General features: G+C 37.9%; 1 protein-coding gene across 1 annotated transcript; it reads right to left on the reverse strand.

The window, feature by feature from the left end:
* Positions 1–6,639: 6,639 nt before the first annotated feature.
* LOC119260828 (U3 small nucleolar RNA-associated protein 15 homolog) lies at positions 6,640–27,565 on the reverse strand. Its single transcript, XM_037529928.2, has 13 exons — positions 27,388–27,565; positions 26,203–26,374; positions 23,998–24,090; positions 23,718–23,902; positions 22,603–22,781; positions 21,939–22,064; positions 19,603–19,738; positions 16,722–16,806; positions 15,711–15,860; positions 14,933–15,034; positions 14,476–14,609; positions 14,238–14,296; positions 6,640–6,959 (listed from the first exon to the last, which is right to left on the reverse strand). The coding sequence occupies exons 2-13, from the start codon at positions 26,290–26,292 to the stop codon at positions 6,766–6,768; spliced, it is 1,533 nt and encodes a 510-aa protein (XP_037385825.1). The 5' UTR covers positions 26,293–26,374; positions 27,388–27,565; the 3' UTR covers positions 6,640–6,765.
* Between the last annotated feature and the right edge of the window lie 6 nt (positions 27,566–27,571).

Consider the following 27,571-nt stretch of genomic DNA (forward strand, 5'->3'; position numbering starts at 1 on the left):
CATACACAGAGAGAGATATATAAACACAAATATAGACATGTTTGTTAGGACACATTAACGTGTTTCCTAGACCTGTTCACTAAAAGGGCCTGAAACCCTACAAACAGCACCGACACCATACAGTGAGCATGCCTGGAGCTCAAACCTTGGTTTCTAACACTTTCTCTAATAAAAAATATTTTCTTGGAGAACTGATTCCCGGGTTGAAGAAGGGAAAATTTAAGGTGTTACTTTTGATACTAGAAAATAAGGAAGTATTCGGGGAAAATAATGAGGTATTAAAAGAACACAGTAGCTATTCTGAAGGAAATGGCCAACACTGGAGCAGCTTGAGCAAGAAAATAATAGTATTGATATAATCTATAAAATTAAATTATGCATTAATCCATACTTGTGGACAAATGGGAGACAAGGAACAACACTCGTTTACCAAAAGATTCCAATGATAAAGGAAAAAGAAAGTATTTCATTTGAGCACCATAATAGTAATTGCTGTATGCAAGATTCCCAGTAGGTGCTAAACTTAGTGGGTGAAAGTTTAGACAGAAGCAGTATATTTGCATAATCTCTAAGTATCTTTTCTAAGATATTTCTCAATAGTGAGAAACCTGATCTACGATGAAATACCTTCATTAAGAGATCAAAGTTAAGACTACTATTAGTAAAGTATTTGCATCATGAAAACCTGTTACGATTCTCTGGGAAAGATACATTCGCATCTGTGGTATTCTTGCCCAAACATGTAACCTAAATCTAATCAAAAGAAAACATCAGACAACCCCAAATTAAAACATTCTACAAAATAACTGACCAATATTCATAAAAGTTTCAAGGTCATGAAAGACAAGGAAAGTCTAAGGAATCATTACAGGTTAGAGGGGCTTAGAGAACACAGCTAAATAGACTGGAGGATCCTGGGTTGAAACCCGGAGCAGGAAAGACTTCAGGGAGAAAACTAGAGAAATTGGTATATTTTCTTTTTTTTTAAGATTTTTTTTAATTAATTATTTATTTATTTATACAAGAACAGGGGTACAGGCCAGATTCGCTGGAGAGTGAGAGGATTCACCAGAGACAGAGTGGGGAGCAGAACAGGCAGACTGACTGAAATACACTGCTGAGGGGAGCTGCGGGTGAGACAGGAGAGGTCTGCTGCACCACGTGGGACTCTCGCAGGCCGGCCGTATAGAACCAGCGCTACAGAGGCTGTGGACAGCTTCACAGAGCTGAGCTCAACCGCCTGCGCCACCAGGGGAGGCCCGAAATTGGTATATTTTCATTACATCAAAATGAATTCCCTGGGTTTGATAGCTTGCACTATGATTATGTGCCTTGTTCACATTAGCAGAAGCTGGGGGAAGCTGCACTTTTCTGTAAGTCTAAACTAATTTCAAAATAAATAAAATAAAGCCCCATGGTTTTAAAGTCTCTGTCCTCAAAACTTCCATTTCTCTGTAGTTCCCAATCTGGCAGCCCTGATCACCAACATCTCAGCTCATATTTGCCGCTACAGAATTCAGATTTTAAGCAGCAAACATTTGTTTACCCCTCCTGTGTGCAGGTGCCACTTAAGGTATACAAGGTCCCTGTGCTCACTGCTCACTTCTTACTCATTCAACCTTATGTCACCTATGTAAGTGAGTCAGCACTCAAATTTTAAGTCTTGTAATCACTCATTTTTCCAGGATGGACACAGGAGATTCATACTCTCACATACCATACTGTTAAGAAATCCAAAAATAGGGCCTCCCTGGTGGCGCGGGCGGTTGAGCGCAGCACTGTGAAGCTATCCACAGCCTCTGCAGTGCTGGTTGATCCTTGCCGGCCTTGGAGCAACCCACTTGGCACGGCAGACCTCTCCTGTCTCACCTCAGCAGTAAATTTCATCAGTCTGCCTGTTCTGTTCCCCGCTCTGTCTCTGGTGCATCCTCTCACCAGGCATCTGGCCTGTATCCCGGTTCTTGTACAAATAAAATAAATCTTTAAAAAAAAAAAGAAATCCAAAAATAAAATAATCCATGTTGCTGTTTGAACTATTGATATTACAGCTTATTATTATTAGTGTTCTGACTTTCAAATGAACTCCTTGTCCGGTTCCTAAGAAAATTTATAATTGATTGCATGACCTGCTTATAGCAATGAGACAATACTTTATTTACAAAGATAACCAGTTTATCTAGAGTTTTCTGCAAATTAAGTAATTAAAACCACTACATTATGTGTACATTTGGGTAATGATTTTATGGTAGAAAATAATGGCTATAAACACAGTAATCTCTTAGAAATTCGTATTTGCTGCTGTTAATAAATTTCAATATAAAATACAAAAATATTTCAAATTTCAAAATTTCAAAAGAAAAATACAAAAAAGAGGAAGTTGCTTTTTTTTAAAGCAAAGACTTTTTTTTTTTTTAAAAGATTTATTTATTTATTTAAACAAGTACTGGGTACAATCAGAAGTGCGGGAGGGTGAGAGAATTCACCAGAGCCAGAGCAGGGAACAGAACAGACAGCCTGACGAAATACACTGCTGAGGGGAGCAGAGGATGAGACAGGAGAGGTCTGCTGCTCCATGTGGGACCCTCGCCGGTGGCTGGGCATCGAACTGGCACCGCAGAGGCTATGGGCAGCTTCACAGCCCAGCACTCAACCGCTGTGCCACCAGGGGAGGCCCGGAAATTGCCTTTTGACTGGTGCATTCAAGAAAAAAAACTGTGAGCACTTTGTCAAGAATATATCTTTTATGAACTCAGTTTTATAGTAACGTTTTATAGAAAATTGTCAACCTTCATTAAATTAACCTAGTTTATATTTTTAACCTTTTCTCAGTAAAGTTGTAAGAGTCCCAACTAATACTTAATTTGAATGAAGTGTGCATTAATAAATGTCTAAAGACATTTACCATTTAAATCTTTCACTATGACACTAAAGACTCAACACCAACTAATATTTTACTTTCAACTAACAGTTTATGAACAAGTGGATAATGTCTTATTTGTAACATCATATCCTATCATCTGCTTTCAAAATGCTTGTAGGCCTGACAATCAGTTATACTCTTCAGTACAAAGCTTATGTAATTATTTAGAAAACATCCTTTATAACAGTGTAAAACTTCAACTCAACTCTTACCAAAGTGATTTGAATGTCAGTAATCAAGAAGCTAAGAAAAAGCTCACAATTGATAAAGGGTAAGTGGACTCACCATAATCAAACATGAAAAACACATGACAGGAGAACACTTTCTATCTCACCTAATCATTTATTTGCATCAACCTAAGCAAGTGAGGTGATATTAACCCCATTCATGACAAATATGGAAACCTCAGCCCAATGTATCATGGATCTACCCAAGATCATGTTCTCAGCCCAAGGTATCAGGGATCTATCTGTTCAAGTTCGTGTTCTATTATTCTACATTATTGGAAAGTTCAATCTTTAATTCAGAGGACTTTGAGTAATTTAATTTCCATATTTCTAATTCACACTTATTATAGATGGCTTTTTTAACTGGTCAACATAATAATAACTGAGTATCTTGGTTATTTTCTAAAAGAACTCACACTACTCAGTAACAGCAAACTGATTTAGGAAAAGGATGAGGGAAAGACCATTTCTCATGGTTTTCAAAATAATACTGCCACCTGGTGGACTAACAGTGAGCTAAGATAAGGACCCACTACATGGTTCAATTTCACCCAAATTCTCAATGGGCAGTGAGTTTCCAGAAAACATTTTGATTTGTAGCTCTCAGAAAAACGATTATATAACCACTTCATCTTATATAGAGTAACCAAGCTGCTGTTTTCATGTCAATTGCCAAGCTGGAACCAATACACATTCATTCTACTCATTCATTCTGCACACATTTACTACCCACCAACTATGTATACTAGACTAAGTCAAGAATACAAAGATTAGTAAGGGTGTATTTTCACATTTCTAGAATATGTTATTCCTGTAGTGATTGGGAATATATGCTTGAACCAGACTTCCTGAGTTCAAATCCACAATCTGTCACTAACCAACAGGATGAATTTGGACCAGCCACTTAAACTTTGTGTCATCTCAGTTCTGCTGTGTGCAGAGTGAGAAAACAGTATTCCCTCTCTATACAGTAATTAAGTATCCTGTGGAATAAGAAGTGCCCTATTCAGGGAATACATCTTAGAAACAATACTGGTGAGGGGTGCGGCGCTGCAGAGGTAGAGAGCATTCCCTTAGATGAAGATGAGCAGCTGGAACAAGGACAGCATTTGTAGCCTCCCACATTTTCCCAGATCAAGAATTTTATTACAAATATCAGTTAAAACTCCCTGTTTATGTCAGGTATACCACCCATGGTCCAGTCAACTATGGCCTAGGAGAACAGGCACGTAGCCTACTTATAAATCAGAGTACTTTTCAGCGTCTGAAAAAGCATTTTGTACACAGGAAAGTCAATTGGGTTACTTGTCAAAGGATATTAAAGCTTTCCTTAAGCTTGTATGTCTAACTTACAAACATTCCATTTAGAAATCTGTACATTTTAATAATCACTTTGAAGGGCACCTTTAAGCGATGTTTGATAGAGTTCATTAAAATTGAACAGACTAAATTTCTTTAAACAGACTCATTTATAATCCAAATTCCTTTAAACAACTTAACAGAATTTATACATTTAAAATATTTGATTTTCTTTTACACAGCACTTCAAATGCTTGCCCCTACAAGCAAAAATTCCCAAGTACTTAATCCCTACAATGTAATAAATTAAACATACTTTCCAAATTCTCTGAACCATTTCATTTTTGCATGCTTAGTAACATTTGAAAATATCTTTTAACTAATAATCACTAGTCTAAAAGTATTAGACAGTAAGTTAGATCCCAAAAGCCAATGTCATACCGTAATATGTTCACTTTATTTAAAAATTCAAAATAGCAAATATTAGTTTGCCCTAATGAATATAAAAACTAAACCTAACACAAAAGTATTGATGGCTATGGGAGTTATTTCTTAACATTTCTGGGAATTTGTAATCATTACAAATTTCATCTGAAAACTGCAGCACTAGGGAAAGTTCTGTTAAAGGGAATGGGCAGTTTAGCCCCAGCAGGCAGTCATTCAGAGTGCTGGCATAGTGAGGAACTCCAGCTTGGGGACTTCAAGAGTGAGTTCACAAAGTTAATTCAATGTCAAATGGAAATGAAACAAACCTTGGATGGCTGTGGTGAGAATCAAATGTGTGGAAAACTCCATCACACCTTAGTCTTGATAACAGCTAGAATTTTAGATTTCAATTTAAAATACACTAGTATTCAAGTTACCAATGTACCATGAAGTTAAATTTTAAAATCTTTTTTTAAAAAAAATTTTTTTAAGTTATTTATAAATTAACCCTTCTCAAGATGGCCCTGATCACCTCCTAATTCTTCAAGGAAGCAAACTCCTGGTTTCTTACTAGTCACTGCCCTATGTGAATGCTTAAGACAGGTCATAAAAGAGAAACTAGACCCTGTTTTAAGCACATGCCTGCACCAGAACATTAAAAAATACCTAAATTCATAAAACTGAAGTTTTAAGAGGAAATCCCACTACAAGATCTTCCCATAGCTAACGGCATATTTCCCTACAGTAATTAACTACTTGGGGTGGAACAGGAATTGGGGGAAGTAGAAGAGGTAGCAAGTGTGAAAGAGTGCTAGCTGTCACTAATCAGTGACAATCCATCAGGAACTGATACATCTCTGAAAGTCAAAAAGAAAATAGGAATTTCTTTATAAAAAATGATTTACATTGAACACATTAAAAAAAAAAACTATTTTTCAAGGCAAGCTACTCTGGGACTTGATATTCATCACAAGATGATTGTAAAGAATAGGGAAAAAATTTAAATACAGATAAGAGAAAATGGTTTTCAGAGGGGTAGGTTAACTAGAAGATAAGCTCCAAACATGTATAAAAGGCTGAAAGGCTATTTATTGCAAGAGAAATGCAAACTTTATCATTCCCCTCACCTGAATCAAGTTGAAAACATGGTAAAAAGACTGTATTTTGAGGGGAAGAGAAATGGTCCAATTATAAACCACATTCTGATAGAGAATTAAGCTTAAAAAAAATGAAAAGAAAACCTGTGATAGCACGATTTTTAGGTATCAAATCTGCCTCAACACATTCTGAGTACATGTCCATCTGGTGTGAAATATTCAGAGTTGGCCACACTTGGAACAGAGATGGTTCTATTACCAGATGAAGCATGGGGCCTCAGACATTTAACAATGTCAGAGAGGAGGCAAGTTTCGCTGAGCCTGGAAATCCCAACAGCACTGATCAAAATGAAGAGTTTATTTGCTGTCATTTGTTGATTTGTTGTTGTTCTTTTTGAAGGAAGAAGTAAAAAAGAAACCCGTTTCTTTGGCAGAATTCCCAATCGAAAAACCCCTTCCAGAGTTCTGAATGCCTACCCACAGGGTGATACAGAACTTTGTTGTATCAAGATTACTATCAGCATGATCAAGGTAGACAGACAGTATAACCAGGACAAATGAGATCTTCCAGCCAAAGGTGCCATAAAATAATTCAAAATATTACATGGAAACCATGTCTAATATAAGTACTTATTTTCCAATCATAATTATTCCGGTCTCTTCCATAAAATTGCTTCTAAAAGAGTTTTTACAATATCAAAAAAATTCTCCTTCCAATAATAGAGTCAAATCTATTCCAAGTTAGGAGTTTTTAGGTTTAGTTGTAGTAAACACTATGATTCTATCTTCTTATTTTCTAGAAATCCATCAGATGCATGCTGCAACACAGAGTACTTTCTTTCCTTGTCATAGTGGCAAAAAGCATATCCATCATCCCCAAGGTTTCAAGAAGCTCTCTTTGGTAATCAATCTCTTTTTCTACAAGTCCTTGAAGTACCAAAAACTTTTTATCAACTACAGGTGACTGACCAATCACAGGCAGATATATATCTAGAAAAGAAAGAAAGAAATACATTAACTAGAAATATCCTCCTATACAATTAAGTGAACAGCAATATTTAGGAAAAATATAAAAATATTAGATATAAAGACAGTGAAATATGTGAGCTTATTTTACAGTTAATTTGTGATTTACAGAAAGCAGATAATCCATTTGAATAGATGTATTTCAAAAAAGGACATGATGTGCAATTTGCAGCAACATGGATGGCGCTGGAAGGGATTATGCTCAGCAAAATAAGCCAGAAAGAAAAAGAAAAATACCGGATGGTCTCACTCATAGCAGGAATCTAGAAGACTTAAATGAGGGACCAGGAAAATGAATAACTATGGGAAAGTGAAAATCAAAATTAACAAAAACTATGAACCAGAGACACTCTATGGGGGGTAGAAGGTGGGAGGGAGGGATTGGGGTCAAAATAAGGGGGTTGCAATTGTATGGGGAATATAAAAATAAAATTTATTATTAAAAAAAAAACAAAAAACAAAAAAGGACATGATGGAGGTTCTGATTTATTTTCATTTTCCCATTGAAAGTTGTCAAAGTCATTAGAGAAGGTTGGGGGAAAAAATGTTAATTCCCTACCAGCAATACAAAGTCAAACTACTAAAAACATTTTACTCCATTTTTTAAATGCATAGCTTTATTACTGTGTTCATTTTCTCCATGAATATTCTTACTGGAGAAATGATAAAAATAAGGTACTTCAGAAAGTGGGCGGAGCAACATGGCGGCGAGGAGACGCTGCGAGTAAGATCTCCCATTAAAAAAAGTTAATAGGGAGGAAAAGCGGCAGGTCCCAGTGAGAACTGGGACACGGAAGATAAACGGACGACTCCAGCAAACTGCCCGAAGAAGAAAGTGGCCATAAAAGAGGACCAGAAGGGAGGGAAGCGCAGAACCCTGCTCCCCTCCCCCGCCCACAGAGGCGGCACTCTCCGACCGGCAAGAGGAGGAAACAACAAACCAAAACGGCCAACAAGAAAAACGGACACAGCAAGCGGGACTGTGAGTGGAAAGGGAACTATTGCAGCCACCACACCCCGTGAACGGGAGCTGAGGCGAACCCTGCAGGATCCGCCGCGGAGGTGAGCTCCGGGCGCCATTAAAGAGAGCCCCGCCCCCCAGGAGGAGACCAGCACCAGCACACAGCCCCGGCCGCCCGGTAAGCTTGCGCGGAAAGTGGTGCGGATCCAGACCGGATCGCAGCTGCCCAGGTCCCCGCGCCTGCGACCTAGGCTTGCGGGGAGACGGCGGAGGCCTCCCTGAGTGAGCAGGAACAAGGCGCCCAGGCAGGGGAGCGGGATTCAAAAGGCGCCATTCCCGCGCCACTGATCTGGGCAACAGCCCGCGTCCTGGAACTGAGGGCTTTGGAACTGAGACCTGGGGCACGAAATTAGGGGCGTGGGTTCCCCACGACGGTGGGGCACAAGGCAGACACAGCAACCCCAAAGCCATTGAGGTGTACCCTACCATCCCCCGCTCTGCTCCCTGTCCCACGGGGTGGAAAATCAGCTCCCCAAGGGCTCTAGGAGAGATCTCTGGCGCACCTAGCGACTTGACCCCAGCACAGGCTACTGAAGGAGCTAGTGGCCAGCTGGGGAGTTAGCCCACACCTGGCTCCTTCCGAACAAGTAGTCTGAGCCCACAGGGAGAGCGAGCACCCACACGCCGGGGCAGACCAGGCGCGCAGAGAGTGTGCCTGAGACCAGACGCGCAGGGAGTGTGTCCCACATCACCATTTTAGAACAGGGACATTTCTTCAGTAAAGACTACCTGCAGAAGGCTTCCTCAGGAGCCAGAGGTGAGCGGGGGAAGTTCGCCCACGCCAGACCCCCTCTGGCCTGCAGTCCAAGCCCAGAGGGGAGCAGGAACCCACCGCCGGGGCAGACCAGGCGCACAGGGGAGTGTGTCCCCACATCGGCATTTTAGAACAGGGACCTTTCTCCATTAAAGGCTGCTTGAAACTGACAGATGACTCCTGGAAGAACCAGAGGGGAACAGAGAAGCCCACCCAAGATGCCGGCCAGTCCCAACAACACAGTGTCCCAACGCATACGGCAAATTAGAAAACAGACAGTAGGGAGGAGAAGAACCACACGCAACCTAGCAACTCTCCAGAGAAAAAGCACACCACAAAAAGAAAGCCAGCCCCCAGATTGCAAAGACAATAACTTGGAAGAATTTCTGAGCCTTCCAGAAAGAGAATTTAAAATTGCCGTGATTAAAAACTGACAGAAGTCATAAAGGAAAACAATGATAAGGGAAAAATAATCAACGATCAGAAGAATGCAATTGAGTCCCTAGAGAGGGAAAACAATGGTCAGAAGAAAGAATTGAGTCCCTAAAGAGGGAAGTAAAAGAAATGCAGGAGATCAAAGAATTAATGGAAGAACTAAAGAATTCTGGGAAAAGCAATGAAAGCAGAATAGATGAAATGGAAGAACGAATAAGTAATCTTGAAGACACAGAAATAAAAAGAACCAAAACAGAAAAGGAAAGAGAAGTACGAAGGAAAAAGAACGAAGAAAGACTTCGGGAACTATCTGACTCCATGAGGAAAGGAAATATAAGAGTTATAGGAATACCAGAAGGAGAGGAGAGAGATGTAGGAACAGAGAAAATATTCAAAGAGATAATTGAAGAGAACTTCCCAAATGTGAAGAAGGAGCTGAAAATTGATATACAAGAAGCAAGAAGAACACCAAACTTCCACGACGAAAGGAAAAATACAGCAAGACACATAATAGTAAAGCTCCCAAGAATCCAGGACAAGGAAAAAATAATGAAGCTGGCAAGAGGGAAGAAACAGATAACATTCAAAGGAAACCAATCAGGCTGACATCAGACTTCTCCGAAGAAAACACTACGGGCAAGGAGAGAGTGGAGGGACATAGTCAACAGACTCCAAGAAACAGATGCCAACCAAGAATACTCTATCCCGCAAAGCTCTCCTTCCTCTTTGAAGAAAGAATATGGACCTTCCCAGACAAACAGAAACTCCGGAATTTCATTGCAACTAAACCCCCACTCCAAAAAATACTACAAGGAGTCCTAAAGCCAGAACCTCAGAGGGACGAATAACAATGAAAGAAGGCCAAAAAAAAAAAAAAAGTTATTAAAAGAATAAATAAATAAAATCAAAGGAAAGACAAACACAATGGCAAATACAGATGTTAACATATCAATATTAACTCTAAATGTAAATGGACTAAACTCTTCAATAAAAAGACACAGAGTGGCAGCCTGGATTAAGAAACAAAACCCAACCTTTTGCTGTCTCCAGGAAACACATTTAGCTACAAAAGATAAAAATAGGCTCAAAGTTAAAGGATGGAAAACAATCCTACAAGCAAATGGACCAAAAAAGAAAGCAGGAACAGCTATACTTATATCAGATAAAACAGATTTCAAACTCAAAAAGATAAAAAGAGACCCCAATGGTCACTACATTATGATCAAGGGGACAATACTTCAAGAAGAAATAACACTCATTAACATATACTCACCAAACGAAGGAGCACCAAAATATCAGACAACTGTTGTCCTCTCTGAAAACAGACATCAGAGAAAACACATACGTAGTGGGAGACTTCAACACACCACTATCAACAATGGATAGATCAACAAGACAAAAAATAAGTAAAGAAACCAAAGCTCTAAATAAGGACCTAGAGCAATTGGCTTAACAGACATCTATAGAACACTAAACCCCAAAAAACGGAGTACACATTTTTCTCAAGCGCACACGGATCATTCTCCAGGATCGATCACATACTGGGGCACAAGACAAACATCAACAGATACACCAAGATTGAAATCATATCAACCATCTTTTCTGACCATGAAGGCATCAAACTAGAAATAAACCATAAAAAGAAGGCAAGGAACTTTCCTACCTCATGGAGATTAAAAACCACACTACTGGAAGACCATTGGACTAATGAGGAGATCAAAGAAGAAATTAAAAAATTTTTTGAATTGAACGACAAGGAGGACACTAATATCCTAAATGTATGGGATGCAGCAAAAGCAGTAATAAGAGGAAATATATAGCAATAGAAGCTCACATCAAGAAACAAGAAAGAACGCAAAGAAACAACCTCATCTCGAAGCTCAAAGATCTAGAAAAAGAACAACAAAAAAACCCCAAAACCAGTAGAAGAAAAGAAATAATAAAAACCAAAGCAGAAATAAATGAAATTGAAACTAAAAAAACAATCCAAAAGATCAATGAAACCAAGAGCTGGTTTTTTGAAAAATCAATAAAATAGACAAACCCCTAGCCAGGCTCACAAAGGAAAAAAGGGAGAAAGCACAAATAAACAGGATCATCAATGAAAGAGGAGAAATCACAACGGACACAGCAGAAATCAAAAGAATAATCAGTAACTACTATGAACAGTTATATGGAAACAAGTTTAACAATCTAGAGGAGATGGACAATTCCTACAACTCTACAATCACCCAAAGCTAGATAAAGAAGAAATAGAACACCTAAACAGACCAATTACAATTAGCGAAATTGAAATGGTAATAAAAAACCTCCCAAAAACAAAAGCCCAGGACCTGATGGATTTACAAATGAATTCTACCAAACATTCAGAGACGAATTAGTGCCTATCCTTCACAAACTCTTCCAAAAAATTGAGAAGGAAGGGAAAATACCAAACACGTTTTATGAAGCCAACATTACACTAATACCAAAACCGAACAAGGACAACACAAAAAAGGAAAACTACAGGCCAATCTCCCTAATGAACACTGATGCAAAAATCCTCAATAAAATTTTAGCTATCAGAATCCAACAATGTATCCATAAGATAATTCACCACGACCAAGTTGGATTCATTCCAGGGGCACAAGGATGGTTTAACATCCGAAAATCAATCAACGTTATCCAACACATCAACAAAAAGAAATATAAAAACCATATGATAATATCAATAGATGCTGAGAAAGCTTTCGACAAAGTGCAACACCCATTCATGATAAAAGCCCTTGAAATTCTGGGGATACAAGGAACATACCTCAACATCATAAAGGCCATCTATGACAAGCCAACAGCCAGTATCATTCTCAATGGTGAAAAGCTGAAAGCAATTCCATTAAGATCTGGAACAAGACAAGGATGTCCACTCTCACCATTGCTTTTCAATATAATACTGGAAGTCCTAGCCAGGGCAATAAGACAAGAGAAAGACATCCAAGGAATCCAAATAGGAAAAGAAGAAGTCAAACTATCACTATTTGCAGACGATATGATATTATACATAGAGAACCCCAAAAACTCCACAGAAAAGCTAATTCAACTCATCAATCAGTTCAGTAAAGTGGCAGGATACAAAATCAACACGCAAAAGTCAGTAGCCTTCCTATACACAAACAATAAATCTGAAGAAGAAGAAATCAAAAAGACCATCCCTTTGTTATTGAAACAAAAAAATCAAATATTTGGGAATAAATCTAACAAAAGAGGTAAAGGACCTATACAAAGAAAACTATAAAACACTGTTAAAAGAAATAGAAGAAGACACAAAGAAATGGAGAGACATCCCCTGCTCATGGATTGGAAGAATAAACATTATTAAAATGGCCATCCTACCAAAAGCAATATACAGATTTAATGCTATTCCAATCAAAATTTCAATGTCATTCTTCAAAGAAATAGAACAATTATTGATGAATTCATATGGAATCACCAAAAACCCCGAATAGCCAAAGCTCTCCTGAAAAAAAAAGAAGGGAATGGAGGCATCAGACTCCCAGACTTCAAACTATACTACAAAGCCATAATCATCAAAACTGCATGGTATTGGAACAAGAACAGACATACAGACCAATGGAATCGAATAGAAAATCCAGAAATAAACCCACAGATTTATGGTCAACTAATCTTTGACAAAGGAGCAAAGAATATGCATTGGAGCAAAGAAAGTTTGTTCAATAAATGGTGCTGGGAAAACTGGTTGCTACATGCAAAAGAATGAAGCTTGACCACCACCTCACACCATACACAAAAATCAACTCAAAATGGATTAAAGAACTAGACATAAGACCTGAAACCATAAAATATAGAAGGAAATATAGGCGAAACACTACGTGATTTGCACATCAAAGACATCTTTACAGACACATCACCCAAAGCAGTGATAGTGAAGGCAAAGATAAACAGCTGGGACTACATCAAATTAAAGAGCTTTTGCACAGCAAAAGAGACAATAACAAAAACAAAGAGAAACCCCACCAACTGGGAGAACATTTTGCACCCAACACTAATGATAAAGGACTGATCACAAAAATCTGCAAAGAGCTGATGAGACTCAACAACAACAAAGAAAATAATCCAGTCAAAAAATGGGCAGAAGAGCTTAAAAGAAACTTCTCTGAAGAGGAAATGCAAATGGCCAACAGGCATATGAAAAAATGTTCAACATCACTTGTCATCAGGGAAATGCAAATCAAAACTACCATGAGATACCATCTTACACCAGTGAGAATGGCACATATTAAAAAAGCTAGCAACAACAAATGTTGGCGAGGGTGTGGAGAAAAGGAACTCTTCTGCACTGTTGGTGGGAGTGCAAACTGGTCCAACCACTGTGGAAAACTGTATGGAGATTTCTGGACCTACTAAACATAGAGCTTCCATATGATCCAGCAATTCCACTCCTAGGTATTTACCCAAAGGACACAGAAACATCAATTCCAAAGAACACCTGCACCCCTATGTTTATAGCAGCACTGTTTACAATAGCTAAGCTTTGGAAACAACCCAAATGCCCAAAAATAGATGACTGGATCAAGAAGATGTGGTACATATATACCATGGAATATTACTCAGCATTCAAAAAAGATAAACACATGCAATTTGCAGCAACATGGATGGCGCTGGAAGGGATCATGCTCAGCGAAATAAGCCAAAAAGAAAAAGAAAAGTACCGGATGGTCTCACTCATAGCAGGAACCTAGAAAACTTAAATAAGGGACCAGGAAAATGAATAACTATAAGAAAGTGAAAATCAAAATCAACAAAAAACTATGAACCAGAGACACTTTTAGGGGGGCGGGGGTGGGAGGGGAGGGATTGGGGTCAGAATGGGGGGGCTGCAATTGTATGGGGAATATAACAATAAAATTTATAAAAAAAAAAAAAAAAAAAAAAATAAGGTACTTCAATCTATTCAAATTTCAATTTTATATCATTATTTGACACCTCTACTTTTTGCAAACATGCTAGGATTTTTCACATTTCAACATCTACTTACCAATAATTATTTCAGCAGCATTGATCAAAACAGGGGCAAATCGTGGCTGAGACAGATTCCTACAAAGCAAAGATTTTCTTTACTGAAATTTAGAAATTTTTTTTTAAATCCTTAAAATTGATTTACTGAATTATTCCACTGATTCATTATAAAGATCAAGCTAAAAGCCAACATCTCTCATTTGGAGATAAAGGATTTCAAATGCAAAATACGAGTGTTTCACAGACACAAAACATACCTTATCAAAAAATTAAGAACACGACTAATTTCCTTTTCATCCCGACCTGCGAGGGCATTTGCAAGGACCCCTCTTCGATTTAGCTCCTTTATGATAGAGACTGTAATCTCAGGTGTCTTTATAGTACAACTAGGCTGAAAAAATTTTCAGAGTTAATAAGCACACAAGACAGCACAAGAAAAAACCCTAACAGTTACCAATTTTAAATAAGTTATTACCTTCATAGTTTTGAGTCATGGTAATACTATGCAAGGTAAGAAATAAAATAATTCTCTTTAAAATGTGTCCCCAGTAGAGTCATCAGTTGTAACAAATGTACCACTCTGGTGGGGGATATTCACAGGCGAGGAAGATACACATGTGCAGGGATGGGGAATATGGAAAATCGCTGGACCTTTCATTCAATTTTGCTGTGAACCTAAAACTAATTTTAAAAAAGAAACTGTTCCTCACTTACCTCAAGGACTCTGTCAAGTGCCTTAGAGATCCGAAAATGTTTCAGATCCCTGTCATATAATTCTAGGTATTTCTTTGATGGTCTGTTGATCAAAATGTCATCCTGTATTTAAAAAGTAAATTCATAGAAAAAATCAGTATCAGTATAATTTCATTCAATCTTTTCACAATGGTATTTCTATATCAAAGTATCCCTGAACTGCAAGAGAATGTTCATATGCCCATTATGTAGATTAAATAAAAATGAAATAACATTTTCAACATCAACGTGCTGCTACTATCCTATGATTTTAAGTTACAATACATGATTATCTCAGTTCTGAGCGTAAATTACTCTTTAAAGTATCTTTCCATGGCAGGCAATGTGCTTTAGTAGAAATCACTCCCAACAATCCTAATTACCAATAATGAAATTCTGGCTTAATCACAACTTCTTTTATACCTCAATCCTCTTAGATACTGAATACAGCAGACATTACAGATGTTACTCTTTCTCAGGGTTGGTTAAAAGACCAAGTCAGAAATTGTGCAAAAGACAATTCTTTGAATACGGCAGAGCACTCCAAGGTTACTATGATTTAGGACATTAAATAAAGTAGTCCTTATTCCCCATTACATATGAGTAACGTCTTCATCTAGCAATCTGGAGATAAAGCTGATGTAGACAAGAGCAAAATAAAGTTAACTGCCATATGAACTACATTTTCCAGTGATGTCAAGGGGGTGGAGCTATCTCATAAATATCACCTTTCGGAAAAATATCAAAAGTACATAAATACCCGTTGCTTCATGTAATTTTTTCCTTTAATAAAGGTTCGATATGCAGGCCTTCTTCTCTTAGGAAGAGAATCCTTCTTTGGTTCAGATTTCCGATGTTTAACACTCAGTATTCCATTGGTCATTCCTACAACTATGGTCTCATCTTCATGCTAACAGCAATTAGAAAAATAAGTTAGTCTATTCCCAGCTCATAATGTATAGTAATTTTTCTTCAAAATAACATTCATAATATGTGTGCTGCTTATCCATACTTTTACCAGGAATCCCATGCAGATACAGAAACTTTGTCTAGCAATGATCTCCACAAAAAGAGCAGCTATTTTTCCTCTAAGATATTATCATATTGACAGAACTTACATGTGTTGTAAAATATCACTGGAAAAGTTTGCATAATAATAAAAAGTTAATGACATCTTGGGAAATTCAAAATATTTTTTTCCTGTATCCTCCCTTAAGAAGTATTACACAGTGGTATGACGTTCCACAACGCTGCCAAGAAAATACTTTGCAATTAAGCTTTGCTCTCCCAAATCCAGTTTCTATGTAATGTATTCAAATGCCTTTTCCTCAATGGTTCATGAAACAATGAATATTCCAGAAAGCACAGTCAATGAAGATAATCATCTTATTTTGTTGTCCCCTTCACTATCCTATTTTGTTTGTTTGCATGTTTGTTTGTTTGGAGAGCCGGCTTGCCTTTCCAGAGAATTTAATCCTAGAGCTGAAAGTGTTGAAGAGAGATTTATAAACTTCCTGGCCTGCTGTTAGTGTTAACAATACCCATAGCCATAGCACTTATTTAGTTTGAAGATACGCAGTGAGTAGAACTGGAATCTAAATTCAAGCTGTTACTGAGACAAGTCAGATTCTAGCAATTTTCTTAACTCAATTATCTAATGTGGCGAAAGTAAGATTTATTCAAACATGAATATTAACCCTAAAATGCCATTTTACTTTCAATGTAATATGCAAGATTAGTGAAAGTTTTAAAAAGAGATAAAAGTACTTACTGCAAGTGCAAGACTTAAAATTGAAGCTGCATAGTCAAAACTGTGAACTACTTTGTAGGAAGTTGTGCTATATACCTTCACCTTCCTAGTAAAAATAAAAAGCTTTGTCACAAACCATGTACATAAAATGCAAATTTTCTATTATTTGAACATCTAATATATTAACGTTAAAATTTACACAACAGTGAAGAAAAACTGATTAGAAATGTTAATTACAAACTCATTCATTCATCACTGAATCTCTTTAAAAAGTAAACTGTTTATTAGCACTAGTCATGATGTTTGTATAATAAATAAGATAGACTATGAATCACTATCATTTGAAGATAAAATTTGAAAATAAAGCAAATTTGTCAATGAAAGTACCCTGAATATCAAAAGAGCAGGGATTCTTAACTTCAGCATTACTGACATTTTGAGTCAGGTAATTCTTTGTGGGAAGTTCTGTGCATTGCAGGATGTTTAGCAGTAACCTTACTTTCACTACTACCTGCCAGTAACATCCCACCCCCTAGTTGGGAAAAATCACCAAAAAAAATTCACTCCCAGTTGAGAACCAATCAAAATAGGGCTACTTACACTTAGTGTTCGAGGGACACATCTAAAAATCAAGTCCCAAACAGCTCAGTAACACCATTTCAAAGAATCGGCTAAATAGTTATAGAATTCCTTAATCTTAGAAGCATTTTAAGAAGTTTTTAAAACACTGAACTTTGTAATAAAATGCTGAAAACTAAGACTTTTCATAGCAAGGGAGGAAAAGGAAATATGAAAATATTGAGTTGTTGGAAAAGTCATGACGCATTTTTTGCTTGAAAAATAGATGACTTCTGGGGCTCCCCGGTGGCGCAGCGGTTGAGCGCTGGGTTGCGGAGCTGCCCGCAGCCTCTGCAGTGCCAGTTCAATCCCCGGCTGCTCCCCACCACCGGAGGAGGGTCCCACATGGCGCGCAGACCTCTCCTGCCGCCCGCTGCTCCCCTCAGCAGTGTACTTCGGTCCTTCTGCCTGCTCTGCTCCCCTTTCTGGCTCTGGTGAATTCTCTCACCCTCCCACGCTTCTGACTGTACCCAGTGCTTGTATAAATAAATAAAGTAAATAAATAAATCTTTAAAAAAAAAAAATAGATGACTTCTAAGTAAATTTTATAATTGTGCCATTGTTCTAGACATATGTGGCAATTAAGTATTTACAATGTGGCTAGTGAAAATGAAGAACTAAATTTTTAAATTTTATTTAATTTTAATTAACTTTAATTTATTTAACTGAGGTAGTAAAAATATTTTTCTCTTAAATTCAACTTTCTTCTGCTAAACACAATGGTATTTAAATTTAATCATTGTAAAATATTGTATCATAGGCCTGAATTAGATACTTTGATGTTTACCTTGTTTTTCCTAGAGGAAAAAAATTTTTTTACATTGTTTATATACTGAACTAATAATTTAGATATACTGAACTAAATAACTATGTATTATTAATTTTACCTAGCTCTTTTTACCTTTTTAATGTGGCTACTAAGACATTTAAATTATATATATAGGGCCTCCCCGGTGGCGCAGCAGTTAAGCGCTGGGTTGCAAACCTGCCCGCAGCCTCTGAGGCGCCGGTTCGATCCCCGGCTGCTCCCCGGCCACCGGAGGAGGGTCCCACATGGCACGCAGACCTCTCCTGCGGCCCGCTGCTCCCCTCAGCAGTGTACTTCGGTCCCTCTGCCTGCTCTGCTCCCCGCTCTGGCTCTGGTGAATTCTCTCACCCTCCCACGCTTCTGACTGTACCCAGTGCATGTATAAACAAAAACAAAACAAACAAATAAACAAATAAACATGCCTCTATAAAATTAAAAAAAAAATAAATAAATTACATATATAGCTTGCATTATATTTCTATCATACAAGCTAATCTAAAACATTAACTAATTAAAACATTAACTAACTAAACATTAACATTAACTAATACACCCATTTAAAGTATCTAAACGCACCAATATTTAGATCACATAGTATACAGAAATTTTCACATGGAGTTTTAATTTTTAAGAATATAACCAAGAATCCATATATATATATACTTAAACTTTTCAAAATACACAATTATTTTAAAAGATTAATATTCAAATAATAAATAAAAAACCCTTAAAAAGTATATGTAAATTAAAGTAATCAATTCTGTCAATGGAGAAAAGTGCTATATGTAAACAAAAGCTCAAAACTAATTTCAAATCAACAAATTTTCATAGAAACCAACTGGCAGAATATTCTGTCACCAAAACTACTGAAATAATGCACTTCCTCAAGCACTGAACACTTGTATACACTTGTATAGTAAGTTCTCACTTAACATTGTGGATAGATTCTTGGAAATCGACTTTAAGCAAAACAACTGTATAATGAAACCAATGTTACCATATGCTAGTTAATATAAACAAGAGTTAAGCTCGTACAGTAGACTTCTGGTCACAAAAACATCACCAAACTTCTCAATAAAAACCAAAAATACTTCTAATACTCAACAATATTCATTCATTTTCCAACCTGCTTCTTCCAGTTCAGGGCCTTGGTGCACAGAGACTACTCCCACTGCTCAGGGCACAAGGCAGGAGCCAATCCTGGAGAGGATGCCCTTCCAGCTCAGAAGGGCTCACACACACACCTCCACACTCACTCAAACTGGGACATTCAGACACACCAATGATCCTAAGATGCACAACTCTGAGATACAGAAGGAAACCAGAGTGGCTGGAGAAAACCCACACAGATAAGGAGAGAACTGCAAAGTCCACGCAGACAGTGAATGCAGCCAGGAATCGATTTTTAACATTATAACGAAATGTTGTTCAAGGTGTTGCATACTAATGATTAATAAGTTAAATGAAAATACTAACCTATCCAGTGAGCCAGAAAGTAATCTCTGTCCAGAAGTGCTTAGACATAAACACGTCACCGTTTTGTGATGATTCTTCAAAGACACTAGCAACTGTCCTCCTTTCAGCAAGTCCCAGACTTTAACGTAACGACCTCCTATAAAAAGAAATAATTGGTGGTTTGATTTCTGCCTGTAGATTCAAAATTTTAAAGACCTCAAAAGCATTCATCATTGGACACTCCACAGCAAGGAAGTTAAGTAAGAGGTTCCAGAGCCAGACTGCTGGTTTCAAATAAAGTTGTACTCTTTAATAGGTAAATAACTAAAAATAAAAACCATTCCTTCCCCAGAACTGTTACAATGATTAAATAATTTCATATTTCATACAGAAATGCCCTGCAGAGTAAAAGTATATCTGAAAAGGATTTTTTTTTATTTTTTTAAAGATTTATTTATTTTTATACAAGAACCAGGGTACAGGCCAGATGCGTGGGAGGGTGAGAGGATTCACCAGAGACAGAGTGGGGAACAGAACAGGCAGACTGATGAAATACACTGCTGAGGGGAGCAGCAGGAGAGACAGGAGAGGTCTGCTCGCCATGTGGGTTGCTCCGAGGCCAGCAGGGATCGAACCGTGACACTGCAGAAGCTGCGGACAGCTTCAGAGTGCGGCACTTAACCACCTGCACCACCAGGGAGGCCCTGAAAAGGATTTTTTTAAAGAAATTTATGATAAAATCATTCTTTAAAAGGTATTTTGTATAGCCATGGGAATGAAAAATATAGATTTCCTTTCCTAAAAATTCTGCGAATCCCAACAAACCTGAAAAACTTCCCTAAAAATTTTACTCTAAATTAGAAGGATCCTTAGAAGTAATTCAATCTGATGCTTAAAAAAGAATTTCTTTAGGGCCTCCCTGGTGGCGCAGCGGGTTGAGCACTGTGCTGTGAAGCTGTCTGCAGCCTCTGCAGCCAGGGAGAAACCTAAATGGCGCAGCACACCTCTCTTGCCTCGCCCGCTGCTCCCCTCAGCAGCATCTTTGGTCCATCTGCCTGTTCTGCTCCCTGCTCTATCTCTGGTGAATTCTCTCACCCTCCTGCACCTCTGGCCTGTAGCCCTAGTTCTTGTATAAATAAATAAATCTTAAAAAAAAAAAAAAAAGAATTTTTTTAATACAGCATCCTTATTTGCAAAAAAAAAATTAAGCAAAAGGCTAGCAGGTAAAGTAGGACAAGGGGAAGCAGGGGAGAGAAGTTTTTATCTATCTTGACTAGAAACAGGGCCTGGAACTGACTTTACCGTCCCTGTCTCCCCACATATGGTAGCTCCTAAGATACACTTTGAAACCACTGATCTAAACCAACTTGAAACCACTGATCTAAACCAATAGTGCACTTGCAAGGTCTTTAGAAATTAAGAGGTTGAATAAGGTCACAGGATTAGCTAGTAGCACACTGCAGATTAGCAAAAAGGTTTCCATTCTCCCTGTTCAGATTGAATTTATTTCCACTTCTCAAAATAACAGCAAGAAAAATGAACACATCTGACAATTTATCAATGTATTTTTAAAGCAAAAAGGTACTAGGGAATAGAAAATGAAACAGGGTAATTCTATTCAGATTTTAGAATTAAAAAGAAGCTATACCCACAGCCTTATATATACTATCAAACATGCACACAACCTACCTATACATTCTCCTAATGTCAACACATTAATTTGGACTATTTCAACAAATTTATTTCTTCCATTATAATTCTGATAATACACTGTGATCAACACAACAAAAAAACACTCCAGTTTCAATTTGATGAGAAATGTATCAAGGCCCTGCTTGACTCCACATTATCCCTCCTCCAGACTATTGGCAACTTGCCGGGAAAGGCCATCTTAATCAAATGATTTGAGAAAAGCCCATTTTTGATCTAAAAGAAACTATTTTTCAAAAGCTACTGTAGATCTTTTAGGATTTCTGGGATCAAAGAAGATGGAGGAGAGTTTAGTGTATAATGTAGGCCCTCAGGTCTGGGATTTCAGATTTGTCACTTAACACTGTGCCTTGGACAAATTAGTTAAAACTTATTTTCTTAGTTGCAACATAGTAAGTTGTAACATAGGGAGAAAATTACCTACCTTGTAGCTTTACCTAGAGCATTAGAGATAATATGCATGTAACAGCACAGCTGACTTACATCAGATACTCAATAAGAGATAACTATTTGCCTGTCCCAATTATCAACCTAGCAAAAACTCACATATGCAATTCAAGTGTACATGATAAAATTATAGCAAGTAACTAATAATGAAATAACTCAAGATCAACAACATTGGTGAAAGTAATTTTCAAAAGAAATACCTGCTGACACCAGAAGACCTCCAGAAGGAAAAAGCAAGACACTCTCCACTGGCTGTCCATGCTCTACAGAGATAACACTCTCATTTGCTCGTGCATCAAACATCTTCACAGTATGATCATATGATCCTAAAATGTCAAATTGGGCATTATGTAAGTTTCACTGCTCAAAACAACAAAAAATGTGTGTGTCAGTATTCAGATAAATATTAAAAGATGTAGATAAAAATTTTAAATTTTTGTAAATTCATGAAGATACAGTACCTTCAAACCCACCATACTATACTACAGAATCTTCAACTATTTCTATTTTCAGACTACTGTCACTACTGAGTCATCTGGGAATCTTTGCACAGGCACCCACAAAGAACATGAACCCCACTGTCTCTGTTTCTTGGTTGCTGAAGACTCTGCAAAAACCAGACCACTAAACTCACGAAGGTACTGACAGTTTTCAACGCAGCCTGATGTTCCAAACACATTTGGAAGACAATAAAAACAATCAACAAAAGAAGAAAAAAATTTTTTGAATAGGATAAACAAAAACATATTCCTTCATAAAAATTTTAACTCCTAAAAAGTCTATCCAAAAAGTCCCAAAGCAGTATTAAAATATTTCATAATAAAATAATCAACTTCATGAGAGGAAAAAAAGGAGTTTACCAACCTGTTACAAAGAGATCCGGATTCAATTTGCTAGCACATCCACACCTCACATAATCAGAATGTTCTTTGAATGTCAGAATTTCTTTGGAGTTTGGAATATCCCACAATTTAACTGTATAATCATCAGCCCCAGAAACCACATGGTATTTGTCAGCTGTAAAATCTACTGTATGAACTGCTCTGAAAGATCAAGGATCAGTATATTAAAAAGTAAGAAAAAATTTGTATTTCTGACATCTTCCAACTCCTCTCCTCCTGCCCGCCCCCCCCAAAAAAAGCTCAGTTTCTGAGCATAACTACAGGGGAAAGTCATGACCAAAAAAACCTTTAAAACAGGTGTTTGTCCCCAAGCCAACTTAAAATTTTAAATAACCCCACACTATGAAAGTAATAAGAATATTAAACAATAGCTTTACAACTTTATTTTCTAATATGTTAGCAATTCTACTTACAATTCTAGCTGTTTAATTAAGATGAATGTTCTAATACAATCAAAGTGAAATGTTTCACTGATAGGTAACTACCCCGTTAACACATTATAAAAAACACTTGAGATTTTAAAATCAGTACCCAATTTTCACAAAGACATTTATAAGACTGAATACAAAGTTACTCTGAATAATTTAAATAATTCAGGGAATCCTGCAACAAAGCTGTAATATAAACTGCCCTAGCCATTCAATTTACCAAAGGGCAAAGTACTAAATCCAAGAAGAGAATCTAGCTTCCAACCTCAAATATAGTCCAGGCCTACATAATTCTCATTAGTAGTTAGTCTAATAGTTGCCATTAGACCAGTGTTTATAATCTCAACCAGGTCACAGAACTCAGTGAGAAGTTAATGAAAGCTGCAGGATGTCTCCCTAGATAAATGCACATTTCCCAAAATGTCACACACAATTCTAGGGGATTCACAAGTCGCATGAAACTCAACCATGGGACCTAGGTTAAGCTCTGCCATAGGCCCACCAGGGGAAAAGTACCTGAAGTTACATAATATTCATGAATTTTTTTTTTTTTTAAATTCTCTGCTTTTACTCAAAGCCTAGAAAATGAATACAGCTTAGATTACACCAAAAAAACAAAAAGGACACATAAAAACCAACTGTTGCTTACTTTGTATGTCCTTCAAACTGCCTAAGGGGAGCCCTTCCACTTATATCAAAAAGATGAACTCCACCATCTTCACTGCCAGCCACAAGCAGTTTACCGTCCTGTCGAAAAGTAGCACAGTATGCTGTGTCTTTAAATCGAGAAAAGGTTTTTACAGGTTCTTGGGAGTATCTGCCATAAATGTGAATCTACAAGATAAAAAACATGGTAACTCAACAGATGCCTCAAGATCAGTAGTAAATATAAACTATATAAAAAATAAGGAATGCAGTATTATAGTTACCCTTGAAGAAGCTGTAACAGCATAATTATATGGTGGCTGTGAAGAAAAGTCTACTTTTGACACTGCGCCAAACTCCTTAATCTGAACAGGGGTCTTAATGAAAAACAATATAAAGGATTAACAGAGTTACAAGTGGGAACACCAACACCTATTTAAGCATTACATAATTTCTTACAGACCATTTCTTTTTGTTCTTAGTAACATTTACTAGACTGTATTTAATACAAAGGTATAAAGAAATCAAAAAATTGCCCAAGTCCTGTCACCCAGACTATCTCTATTCCCATTAATGTAAAATAATATATGTTCAGAAAGTCACCTCACTCTTTTTGTTCAGCTGTTGAGTTTCCTGTGATTATGACTAGAAAAAGGAAGTTATACCCACACACATTTAACCATGTATATTTTGAACACACAGCATACTATGCAGGTCATTATATATCTTGCTTTCTATTACTTACTAGCACATTAGCTAACTTTTCAGGTAAGCTACAAATGTAACATCCACAACATCCATCATAATTTACTCCACCAGTTCACTATTAATAAACACAGGTTCTTCTAAGATTTCTAACATTACAAATAAGATTTCAATGAATGTTTATATAACATAAATATACATACATTGATTTTATACACATACATACACACACACACACACACACATGTTGTTATCAATCATGTTAGCAAACTTTCAGGAGTATATTTATTGAGAAAGTTCCAGGCTGTGAGACTAGAAAGCCAAAAGTTGTGTACATTGTTTTATGTCAGATAATGCCAAATTGCTCTCCAAAAAGTTTATAGTAATTTCCCTTCCTCGAGTAGCAATGATGATCAAAATTTTTCATGTGTGCCAGTATAATAAATGAAAAACAATATCTAATTTTACTTAATTTGCATTTCTTCAATTATGAGTGAAGTTGAGTCTCGTAATACATTTATTGGCCATTAAAACTTTTTTTCCAGGGCCTCCCCGGTGGTGCAGCGGTTGAGCGTGGGCTGCGAAGCTGCCCGCAGCCTCTGCAACGCTGGTTCAATCCCCGGCCACCGGGGAGGGTCCCACATGGTGCGCAGACCTCTCCTGCCGCCCGCTGCTCCCCTCAGCAGTGTACTTCGTCAGTCTGCCTGTTCTGCTCTCCGCTCTAGCTCTGGTGAATTCGCTCACCCTCCCCCACTTCTGACTGTACCCCAGTGCTTGTATAAATAAATAAAATAAAATCTTTTAAAAAAAAAAAAAAACAGCTAAAGAAAAACCATAATCTTTTAAAAAAAAAAAACTTTTTCCATAAACCTCACAATCTTTTCACATTTTCTACTTACTCATCTTTTTAAAAAACTCATTTGTAAGCTAATTTAGCAGTAAGAATTTTGCATCACTATTTCCTTAGGTTGTTTTTTTTTTTTTTTTTTAAGATTTATTTCTTTATACAAGAACCAGGGTATAGGCCAGATGCGCGTGAGGGTGAGAGGCTTTACCAGAGACAGACTGGGGAACAGAACAGGCAGAATGACGAAATACACTGCTGAGGGGAGTATTGGGCAAGACAGGAGAGGTCTGCTGCGACTCATGGGACCCTCGCCGGCCGGCCGGGACTGAACCACCGCTGCTGAGGCTGCGGACAGCCTCACAGCTCTGAGCTCAACCGCCTACGCCACCAGGGAGGCCCTATTTCCTTAGGTTAAGGCAAAAACATCTTCTTGTAGGGCCTCCCCGGTGACATAGTGGGTTGAGCGCTGCAATGTGAAGCTGTCTGCAGCCTCTGGAGCACGGGTTCGATTCGCGGCCAGCCAGGGAGAAACCCACATGGCACAGCATACCTCTCCTGTCTTGCCTGCTGCTCCCCTCAGCAGTGTCTTCAGTCTGTCTGACTGTTCTGCTCCCCACTGTCTCTGGTGAATTCCCTCACCCTTCGGCACCTCTGACTGTACCCCAGTTCTTGTATAAAGAAATAAATCTTAAAAAAAATAAAAAACTTCTTGCATGAGATTCAAATTATAAAATTCATTAATTAATCAAAATTCTAAACTTAAACTGATTAAGCAATATGGACTTTTCTATAAAATTCCTAGAAAAAAATATTAACTATCAACTGATCTGCCCAAACTGTAAGTTGCTGATAGATTAATTTTAGTTATTAGTTTTCATTAGAGTTCCACATTGTCATAAATGCAAATGCCCCCTCACCCCATGATTGACAAACTTACCTTATAGTTGTTCCAGTACAGCGTATCTTGTGTGATCTTTTCACCAAGTACAGGATATGCTTGAATAGCTACAGGCTTATAACCAGCCATAATTTCATATAATTGCACTGTTGTCCAGTGGTTAATCCTTTGGAATTGAGATTAAAAATAATTATAATGACTCCGCATAAATCTGAAAAAGGAAATATTTTATATACATTACTCAATATTTTATATACATTACACAAATCTATATATAATTATGATTTCCACTCTGCATTCTTTGAAAAGTTTCTGAGGTAACTTACAGATTAATAACCATTAAACTATTAAATCTGTAAACACAGAAGACACAATCTAAAGGAAGCAAGAGGAATAAGATAGGACTACCATAGGTAGAAAGCACTGTGCTGGGTTCTGTGGGAAAAACACCAATTTCAAATAAAAAATGCTGTCTATAATATGAATATTGACATAGGAGTCAACAAAAGCATATGGGCCTTCGTGCCTTATTAGAGTATAGCTGAAGGAGTACCTAACTCTGCCTTCAAAGGAACAGTTTAAAACGAGTAGAAAGAAGCGAGGCGCAGTAGCAGCGTTTTGCCAGATTAAAGTGAGGAAGAGCATTTGGGGAGGGTAAGGGGGAGTTCGATACAGCCCAAAGGCATGGAGGCAAGAAATCATGTGAAAAAGAAAATTATCGGAAAGAGGTCTGTGCCTGAAAACCTAGGACTAAAAGAATAACAGGTATTACAATACAATGTAGGATATCAAAAAACCTTAAGTACTGAGAGCTGAGAAGTGGTTTCATTAATTCTAACTGGGGGACTCCTGGAGAGATTCCAAGTGTCCACTTCAGCTGAGTCTTTAAATATATTATGACAGATTCGCCACTGAAGATGCACGCAAAAGAGGGGGGCGGGAGCATTCAAAATTGAAGGAACCTCATAAGACAGAAATGGAAACTGTCCACCGCTTTGGAAAGGGGAGGATTACTCCGGAAACTGATAAAGGCAGACAGTTAGGGGAGGGTGAGCTCGTAGCGGAGAAAAATCTAGGTCGAAGCCAAACAGCCGAGACGCTGGCAGGCTGGTTAAGAAGTTGAGCCAATCTGCGGAAACTGAGATGCCCCCGGGCAGCATGCCAGATAGCAAGAAAGGCCCGACGAGCGTCGGGGCTACCCTAAAGGGAGCTGCCATCACCTACCTCCAATGGCTCCGAGGGTCCGCCGAGACTCCTCAGCTCCGAGGAGAACTGCTTGGGTTCCTCCAGTTCCCTCCCTTAAGCCATTCAGTATCACTTGCAGAAGTCACGAGGACCCTACAGGGAGGCGCGGAGCCACCGGGTAAATGGAACGGCCAGGCGGGTCGCGCGAAGATGACGCGAAGGC

Source organism: Talpa occidentalis, unplaced genomic scaffold (assembly GCF_014898055.3).
Source record: "Talpa occidentalis isolate TD23 unplaced genomic scaffold, MPIMG_talOcc4v2.1 talOcc4.6, whole genome shotgun sequence".
NCBI lineage: Eukaryota > Metazoa > Chordata > Mammalia > Eulipotyphla > Talpidae > Talpa > Talpa occidentalis.